The 10,610-nt window shown below is 39.8% G+C and overlaps 1 protein-coding gene across 1 annotated transcript; it reads right to left on the bottom strand.

Annotated features, from left to right (window-relative positions):
• Positions 1 to 1,725: 1,725 nt before the first annotated feature.
• On the bottom strand, positions 1,726 to 8,108 carry LOC148689557 (uncharacterized). The gene is made up of 2 exons (XM_088688849.1): positions 7,396 to 8,108; positions 1,726 to 1,826 (listed from the first exon to the last, which is right to left on the bottom strand). Exons 1-2 carry the CDS (start codon positions 8,106 to 8,108, stop codon positions 1,745 to 1,747), a joined length of 795 nt encoding a protein of 264 aa, XP_088544975.1. The 3' UTR covers positions 1,726 to 1,744.
• Between the last annotated feature and the right edge of the window lie 2,502 nt (positions 8,109 to 10,610).

The following is a 10,610-nucleotide window of genomic DNA, read 5'->3' as shown; positions in this document are numbered from 1 at the left end:
ACAAAAACTAAACTTAAAGACTCTTAACAAGACTACTATGACTCAAAACAGATTTGAATGACTAAGACTCAACAAAGTATGGGGGGGATTGTGGTTGGACGAATTTAAACTAAATGGGCAGATTGTAAAGAAAACAGATTGTAAGACAAAATTGTGATGAATCAATGGATGATGGAATAGCTAAGGGATTCTTCTCCACACATGAAATATATGCAACGTAAATCAATTTCCAATTATCAATCCAATAAGTTATGAACCTCGACACTCCAAGTTAATTAGGTCCGCTTAAATTAACCTTCAGATTTCCCTAGAATCATTGAATTGGATGAATATGCATCGCAAACAAATTATTCCTAACAAATTCTCTATATGAACAGCATGATAAAGACATAAGTTAGAATCATTACGTTCTTTGGAAATCATAAGCATCGACAAGGCATTTGTAACTATGAAAAGCATGATACGCTTGCCAGGAATCTACTTAACATGATCGTGACTAGCAACCTTCACTACTTGTGAATATAAATTCATAACGATTAGGTGAAACAAACCTATATCCTAGCACCAAATTCAAGCATGCAAATTAAGCGTGCACTCTCAATCAACATACAAGAATAAGTTCTAAATCAAACGGTTAAGCAAATTGTATTCAAGACTTATGCAACGATAACTGGAAGTAATCAACTTATTTCACATATATAATCATGGTTTCGAATCACCCCCTAGCTAACTAGGGGGTTTACCCTCTCATGTTCACAGAAAGAGAAACAAAATTGAAATTAAACATAAAGAACAAAATATTGATTACACCTAAAACGCCCAACAAATCCACTTGAATTTCTGCGCGTCTAAGCTCCTCTTTCTTCTTCTCCTTGCTGCGGCAGAGATGGTGTGGGTGGTTTTTGGATGATTTTCTGGTTTGGGAATGGGTTTAGGGAAGTGTGGTGGTGCGGCAAGGTGGTAGGAAGGTGTATGGAGGTGTGGAAGGTGGCTGGAAGGGTTGGTAGTGCTGCGGCAATGGTGGGGAGTGGCTGGAATGGAAGGGGAATGCACGGATTGAATGGAAAGGATCAATGGGTGGCTGCAGCTGTTAGGTTTTGTGGTTGATGGGAGTGACGGCTTAGGGAGAGAATTCAGTGAATGGTTGCGGCTTAGGGAGGATATGTGAATGATGATGGCTGAATGAATATTGAATGAAAAGAGGATCAATGAAAAAGGCTCTAGGGTTCAATAATAGGTGTGGCTGAGATGGAATGATGAATGATGATGAATGGCTGAAAAGAAAATCCACGAAAACTCCCCCTAGGGTGGGGCTAAATGGTGGAGACCCTAGGGTTTTCAGAAATTACCACCCTAATTTATTTTGGTTAATTAAAATTAAGTTAAAAGCTTCTAGAATTAGGAAATAAAATCAGAAATTAAAAGGGATGGCTGCAAGGTGCGACTAGGGTTAGGTTAGGAGAGGGAAATAGGGTTTAAGTGAATAAAATGGGCCAAAAATGCCCTCCCTTGCATGGCAAGGGAAGGGGAAAAGGGAAAAACCACGGCAAGGTTATGTAATTGGGCTAGGGCCTCGTTTTTGTGTCCTAAAGCGCATACAAGGCCTTCAAAGTGGCTAGAAAATATGGACGTTTAGATTAGGAAAGGTTACCAAAACGGGAAACCTAGGGTTAACTTTCCTATTTCAAGTAGGAATCCTCGTTTTGGTAGGAATTCATCGTTGGAGTAGGAATTCATCGTTTCTTCAAGTCTTCAACTCATTCATTCCTCTTTTGCTCCAAAAAGCTCCAATTTGCATCTTCTTGCACACTTTGGCCTTATAATCTGAAAATACACAAAAGTGGCTTTAAACACTAAAATAACTAAGGAAACACAACACAAATGCACGAGAACAAGCTAATTAAGTCGCATGAATATGCTCTTATCAAATTCCCCCACACTTAGCTTTTGCTAGTCCTCGAGCAAAACAAAACAACTAAAATAAACAAGACGAAACAAACCAAACAAAACATAACCTAAACCTTCCAACGTTTGCCTCAGGGATTTCCAATGAAACATGACATGTCAAAGATCATTACTCACATAGCTTTTAGTCTTCCTTCCCCTCGAGCACATACTTAATCATAGTCACCATTCACTAGTTCGCATTTTAATCAATTAAAACACATTTTGAATGTAGTAACATGCCTTAGAGAATTCCCTCAATTCCTCACTAGTTACGCACTCAATTTTCATTCAGATTTTCTGACTACACACCCTACACTAGTTATATGTGAGAAGATTGATGTAAACATGAAAGACTAGTACTCATATATGTTATAACAAAGAACGCAATTTCTAGAGTAATTAAACATGTTTAGATATGATCTCATGAATGGAATGCTACTACTTAGATGCGAGAACCAGTGACACCATATGCTCATACCAAATTCAAACTCCACAAACTGAAATGCACAACACTCAAGATAGAAGTCAAGGGTTGTAACGGGGCTTGGGGGATTGGCTAACAAGGAAAGATAGGGATAAACAAAAGTTCTTTAAGCAATAGTGAGCAAAGTAATGAAATTGAGATTTAGAATTCACTTGGAATGCAGAAATCAACTTTTAGACATAAAGGGAAGATTCAAACAACTCTTAGGGCCTAATTCATTGTTTTGGACCCTTACTTCAACCAACAATACTTTGGAACTCTTTTTTTACCTCTTTTCAACTCTTTTTCACTTCTTTTATTTTATTTTTTTTTATTTTTTATTTTTTCTAAATCTAGCCGTGCCTATGGCACATAACTCACATCAATAATCCTTCCCCCACACTTATTTTCTGCAACACATTAATCAAAAGGACTTCATTCATACTTACTATGCTTCAAGAACAAGGGTACGGATGGTCCTAATCTAGGCTAGGTGGGGATGATATGAGTTAACAAAAAACATGGCTAACACGGCTCAATGGGGTTAAACTTAAAGACAAAATGAGTTAAGGGCACACGGCTATTTGGCTTTGGTGGTGGTCACTACACAACTTCTTCTTGAATATGTGTTATGCAAATCAATAACATGCTTCGAATGAAATGGGCATGAGTTCTAGCATTTGGAACTATATGATGAAACGCCTTCTAAGTAGTAACCAAGCAAAGAATAATGAGATCATGCAACGACTTTAGAAAACAATAATGCACAGATTTTAACTCTCCAAATAACGTTTAGGCTTAAGTCACACAGGGATGTAGCGTTTGTTTAAGTTCCTTCCTTCAAGCATGTTACAAAAACTAATTTTTTTCTTTGTGATTACATGTGACTTCGTAAACTATAACTACAAACAAGCATAAACCAAAGAGTATATCAAACGTCCATCCATGTTTGTAACTTCCTTTAACCATCATGCAATTAAAAACCAAATCCTCATCATTGCGTTGGAAGGTAACCTATGACACAACAAACACACAAAAAAAAAAACAACTCTTTTTGGGTTTTTCAAAACAATTTTTTTTTTCAAATTTTTATGGGATTTTTGATTTTCGGATTTTTCAAAATAACACATAAAAAGACTTCAAAACATGTTAGGTGGTAATACCCTAAGAATTTCATGCAAAAATATCTCAAAACAGAATGTTACCCCCCCACACTTAAACTAAACATTGTCCTCAATGTTTTAGACACAATTGAACACATTACACATAACATAAAGTAAGCAACAAAGGAAAGGGTTTAGGGACGCAAATCTGAGTGTGGAGCGATTCCCAAGTTCTTCCTTTGTTGATTGCATGGGTTGCCTCCCAAGTAGCGCTTTCTTTTATGTCTTGCAGCCGGACGATGCCACATTGATCAACCTTCATGGGAACCCACGGCATAGTGGGTTGTCTCCTCCACATCATGTTCTACAAAGCTCTCGTAGTAAGGCTTCAAGCGATGCCCATTCACCTTGAACTCTTGACCTGTTTTGAAACTACGAACTTGGACTGCACCATGAGGAAAAACATTAGTAATAACAAAGGGTCCAATCCAACGTGAACGTAACTTACCCGGAAATAGACGAAGACGAGAATTAAACAACAACACTTTTTGTCCAACAGAGAAGGACTTGGTGCGAATCATCTTGTCATGAAAGGCCTTTGTCTTTTCCTTGTAAAGTCGAGCATTCTCGTAAGCTTCATTCCGTATTTCCTCAAGTTCATTCAATTAAAGCTTACGATGAATTCCCGCCTCATCTACATCCATGTTGAACTTCCTCATGGCCCAATGAGCCTTGTGCTCCAATTCCACAGGTAAGTGACATGGTTTGCCATACACAAGCCGAAATGGGGACATTCCTATGGGTGTTTTGTAGGCGGTCCTATAAGCCCACAATGCATCCTTTAACCTCAAGCTCCAATCTTTTCTTGTTGGGCCAACCGTCTTCTCAAGAATCTGTTTTATCTCGCGATTCGACACCTCAGCTTGCCCGCTTGTTTGAGGATGATAGGGTGTCGAAACCCTATGTGTAACTTTGTACTTCTTGAGCAGTGCCTCGATTGTGCGATTACGAAAATGTGAACCTCCATCACTTATAAGGACTCGAGGCATTCCAAACCTAGCAAAAATGTTAGACTTCACAAAATCTGCAACCACTTTGGAATCGTTAGTACGGGTGGCTTTTGCTTCCACCCATTTGGAAACATAATCCACCGCCAACAAGATATAGAGAAAACCATGTGAGGAAGGAAAAGGACCCATAAAATCAATGCTCCACACATCAAATATTTCAACAGAAAGTATAGGGTTTTGTGGCATTTGATCCTTAACACTTATATTACCCATTCGTTGACAACGATCACATGTAAGGCAAAATGTCCTAGCATCCCTGAAAATGGTTGGCCAATAAAACCCACATTCTAAGACTTTAAGGGCAGTGCGTTGGGTGCCAAAATGTCCCCCACATGCATATGAATGACAAAATGTTAAAATAGATTGAAACTCAGATTCATTCACACAACGTCGTACAATTTGATCAGGACAAAATTTCCAAAGGTATGGGTCATCCCAAACATAAAACCTAGCATCATTTTTAAGCTTATCACGTTGATTCCTATTAAGTGTGCTAGGGGTATGTTTAGACACCAAAAAGTTCACCAAATTTGCATACCAAGGCTCACTTACCTGGATAGACATTAATTGCTCATCGGGAAAGGTTTCAGAAATTGGCGATGCTTCCTCAGGTACCATTCGACTTAGGTGGTCAGCCACCACATTCTCCACGCCTTTCTTATCCCGAATCTCAATGTCAAACTCTTGTAAAAGCAATAGCCATCGAATTAGTCTAGGCTTGGCCTCCTTTTTCGTGAGCAAATACTTGAGAGCTGCATGATCAGTAAAAATAATAACTTTAGTACCAAGTAAGTATGACCGAAACTTATCTAATGCAAATACCACAGCAAGTAATTCTTTTTCAGTGGTTGAGTAATTTAATTGAGCATCATTTAGTGTCCTAGATGCATAATAAATAACATGAGGTTGTTTGTTTTTTCGCTGCCCCAAAACAGCACCAATCGCATAGTCCGAAGCATCGCACATCAACTCGAATGGAAGGCTCCAATCTGGAGGTGTGATAATGGGAGCCGAAGTGAGAGCCTCTTTTAAGTGCTTGAATGCCGTGGAGCATGCATCATCAAACTCGAAAACCACCTCTTTTTGAAGCAATCGGCATAGTGGCTGTGCAATCTTGGAGAAATCCTTTATGAAACGCCTATAAAAACCTGCATGACCAAGAAACGAATGAACCTCTCTAACCGAAGTTGGAGAGGGTAAGTGACGAACAAGGTCTACCTTAGATTTATCCACTTCAATGCCTTTTTCAGAAATAATATGTCCTAGAACAATACCTTGCTTAACCATGAAGTGACATTTTTCCCAATTAAGCACAAGATTCGTTTCAACACAACGTTTCAAAATTAACGTTAGATTATTCAAGTAATGATCGAATGAATTACCAAACACGCTAAAATCATCCATGAATATCTCAATAATCTTCTCCACATAATCAGAAAATATACTCACCATGCATCGTTGAAATGTCGCAGGGGCATTGCACAAACCAAATGGCATACGCCTATATGCAAAGGTGCCAAAGGGGCATTGGTCCTCCGGAGCTATCACAATTTGGTTATATCCGGAATATCCATCAAGAAAGCAATAAAATTTATAACCGGCTAACCTTTCTAACATTTGGTCCAGGAATGGCAATGGAAAGTGATCCTTCCTTGTCATGGCATTTAACTTCCTGTAATCAATACAAACACGCCAACCTGTCACAACACGAGTGGGTACAAGCTCTTGTTCTTCATTCTTCACCACCGTGACTCCGGACTTCTTTGGAACAACCTGCACGGGTGACACCCAACGACTATCAGAAATAGGATATATAACACCACAATCAAGCAATTTTATAACCTCTTTTTTTACTATTTCCAACATGGGTGGATTAAGGCGACGATGAGCTTCACGAGATGGCTTCGCTCCCTCCTCCAAAAGGATGCGATGCATGCACGTGGTGGGACTAATGCCTTTGATATCCGCCAAGGTCCATCCAATGGCAGATTTGTGCTCCTTTAACACCCTTATCAACTTGTCTTCTTCTTGGGCCGTGAGTGAGCTAGATATGATGACAGGTAGTGTCTGATCTTCTCCCAAGAAAACATACTTCAAGTGACTAGGTAATGGCTTTAACTCAAGTGTAGGTGGCTGCACAATTGATGGAAGTAACTTGTTAGTCAAAACCAAATCTAAAATTGAGAGTGGAGACTTACCAGAGTGTGAGGGCAATGACTCAAGGGCCGCGACCATTTCAAACACTTCACTACAAGGGGGCACGACAATATGGTCAGATTCCATGCCGTGGCTTGCAAGGATTCCCCCACCCTCATTTCTTGCTCCTATGCCGTGCACTAAGGCTACTTCAAGTGCATCTTCGTTCCTTCGATTCAAATGTACCTGTGCCAAAGAATCAACAATGTCAATAGCAAAACAAGAATGGTCCTCAATTGGATATTTAATGGTTTCAAAAAGATTAAAACGAATAATGTCGCCATCAAATTCCATGGTTAATGTTCCCGTATACACATCTATCTTTGTTCTCGCTGTTTTCATGAATGGACGGCCTAGCAAGATTGGCAATGATGGAGCATGGCTCGAATCCTCCATTTCTAAGACATAAAAATCTGCAGGAAAGATAAGATGATTGACCTGCACTAAAACATCCTCAAGGACTCCCTTGGGATAAGCGTTAGAACGATCAGCCAATTGAATTATAACGCCATCTTGTTTTAACTCACCAAGGTTCATAGATGCATAAATGGAATATAGCATAACATTAATAGAAGCACCTAAATCTAACATGCATTGCTCAAATCTAGTGTTTCCAATTATGCATGGGATAGTAAAGCTCCCTGGATCCTTACACTTTGGTGGTAACTTTCGTTGCAAAACCGCGGATACATTTTCACTTACTTTCAAAACTTCCTTGTTTGAAATTCTTTTCCTAGTTGTGCATAACTCTTTTAAAAACTTTGCATACCTGGGCACTTGCTTAATAGCATCAAGTAAAGGAATGTTTACTTGGACTTTTCGAAAGGTATCCAAAATATCCTTTTCGCTTTCTTCCTTCTTCGATTGTGCAAATCTGCGAGGGAAAGGAACATTGGGCAGATTAGTGTTCGAAATCACAACATTTGGGACAACCTTACCTGAGGTGGATGGATGGGAGGTCTTAAATGGCTGCGGCATGGGTGGTGCCACCCTTGCCGTAGGGTAATTTTGCTCCTCTTCTTCGTTTTGTATCTTCTCATCTTCCTTGTTTCCCACTTCTTTTCCACTTCTTAGTGTGATAGCTTTTGCAGATTCGAAACCACCTTTGGGATTGACCACCGTAGTGCTTGGTAACTTACCATTTTCACGGAATTGTCCCAAAAATTCGGCCATTTGGCCCATTTGCTTCTTTAGCTCATTAACCTCCTTTGCTTGGTTCTGTATTCTCTGCGCCATTGTGGTTAGTAACTGATATGTTTTATCGTCATTCATAGACGTACCTGAGTTGGTTTGGGATGATTGTGCTTGAGGAGGTGGTTGTGGTGCCATTGGCCTTGGAAAGAAACCCGAGGGTTGTCGGAATCCACTTTGTTGGGCATATTGTGGTGCTTCTCTCCATCTGAAATTGGGGTGGTCACGCCATCCCTGATTGTATGTACTGGAGAAAGGATCACCCCTTGGTTGGTTTTGATTCCCATAGCCCACGACATTGGCAGATTCCCACCCTCCATTCTCAATTAATTGAGGGCATTGATCAGATTGGTGTCCTTGAATGGAGCATACACCACAGATTGTAGTTCCTTGTGTTTTAGGGCCTTCAACAAACTGCGATAACATAAACGTAAGGTTAGCCATTTGGGATTGTAACTCAGAAATAGAACTTACCTCATTTACATGCTGTGGCCGTGGGGTGTCTCTCTGCCCAACACCTTCATATTGTTGTGCATTGAGTGCTCGATTAGCAATGAGAGTTTTGGCATCCCTAGGTGTCTTGTCCACTAGAGCTCCTCCCGCGGATGCATCCAACATTTGCCGTTCAAGTGGTAAAAGACCTTCGTAAAAATATTGAAGAAGTAGCTCCTCCTTCATTTGGTGTTGTGGACATGAAGCAACAAGAGTTTTAAAACGTTCATAATAAGTTGGCAAAAGTTTCACCTTGGCTTTGCTGAATTCCACTAATCTTCTTGCGAAGAAGAATGACTCGTGATGTCGGAAAGAACTTCTCTAAGAAGGCTCGCTTCATACTCTCCCATGATGTGACAGTTCTGGGAGCCAACTCATACAACCAATCCTTGGCCTTCTCCAACAAAGAAAAAGGAAAAGCCTTCATCCTCAATATGTTGCTGTCCACGTTCACCGATGTCATACTTGAGCATACGACTTCGAACTCCTTTAAATGCTTATTGGGGTCCTCCATTGATAACCCATGGAACTTGGGTATATGATGTAGCAAACTGGACTTCAACTCAAATTCATCGGTCTTCTCAGGGGCTGCCCTAGGGTATTGGATGCAAAGAGGGGCTGCATTGGCCAAACCCGAGGCAGAAAGCTCCTTGATGGTTCGATTGTCCACTGCCATGGTTGGTACTTCCTCTTCAAACCTTGCAGTGGCCTCCTCTTCAACCTCAACTTCTTGCTCTTCTAATTCAGGTTCGGGACTAGGAGGATTAGACGCTTACGATTTCTTTTTCCTTCTCAAAGTCCTCTCGAAATCACCGTCAAAGTCGGAGATATGCTCACGAACAGGTTGTGAGCCACTGGTCATAAACTAGTACCTGCACACAAGAGCAAACAAGGTTAGCAATCAATCTAATAGACTCGGCACAAGTAAGGAAATAAGGTGCCACACACGGCACAAAAACAAAACACACACACACGGTGCAAAAATTAAAACAAAACAGAAACTAAACAATTTAAACAAGACTCAAGATAGGCAACAGCGCCAAAATTTAATGTGAAAATTAACTTGACACACAAATTAAACCCTATTGTGACAGTTGTAGTAATGAAGTAAGTAGGGATCGTTCTAACCGGGGATTAACTAGGGGTGCTAATCTAATTTGAAATGACTTAAAAACACGAAAACTAAACTTAAAGACTCTTAACAAGACTACTATCACTCAAAACAGATTTGAATGACTAAGACTCAATAAAGTATGGGGGGATTGTGGTTGGACGAATTTAAACTAAATGGGCAGATTGTAAAGAAAACAGATTGTAAGACAAAATTGTGATGAATCAATGGATGATGGAATAGCTAAGGGATTCTTCTCCACACATGAAATATATGCAACGTAAATCAATTTCCAATTATCAATCCAATAAGTTATGAACCTCGACACTCCAAGTTAATTAGGTCCGCTTAAATTAACCTTCAGATTTCCCTAGAATCATTGAATTGGATGAATATGCATCGCAAACAAATTATTCCTAACAAATTCTCTATATGAACAGCATGATAAAGACATAAGTTAGAATCATTACGTTCTTTGGAAATCATAAGCATCGACAAGGCATTTGTAACTATGAAAAGCATGATACGCTTGCCAGGAATCTACTTAACATGATCGTGACTAGCAACCTTCACTACTTGTGAATATAAATTCATAACGATTAGGTGAAACAAACGTATATCCTAGCACCAAATTCAAGCATGCATATTAAGCGTGCACTCTCAATCAACATACAAGAATAAGTTCTAAATCAAACGGTTAAGCAAATTGTATTCAAGACTTATGCAACGATAACTGGAAGTAATCAACTTATTTCACATATATAATCATGGTTTCGAATCACCCCCTAGCTAACTAGGGGGTTTAGCCTCTCATGTTCACAGAAAGAGAAACAAAATTGAAATTAAACATAAAGAACAAAAGATTGATTACACCTAAAACGCCCAACAAATCCACTTGAATTTCTGCGCGTCTAAGCTCCTCTTTCTTCTTCTCCTTGCTGCGGCAGAGATGGTGTGGGTGGTTTTTGGATGATTTTCTGGTTTGGGAATGGGTTTAGGGAAGTGTGGTGGTGCGGCAAGGTGGTAGGAAGGTGTAT

This window comes from Pyrus communis, chromosome 17 (assembly GCF_041283825.1).
Source record: "Pyrus communis isolate YQ-2024b chromosome 17, ASM4128382v1, whole genome shotgun sequence".
In the NCBI taxonomy this organism is placed as follows: domain Eukaryota; kingdom Viridiplantae; phylum Streptophyta; class Magnoliopsida; order Rosales; family Rosaceae; genus Pyrus; species Pyrus communis.
Note: the sequence above shows the minus strand (reverse complement) of the source record. Positions and strands in the feature narration are given on the sequence as shown.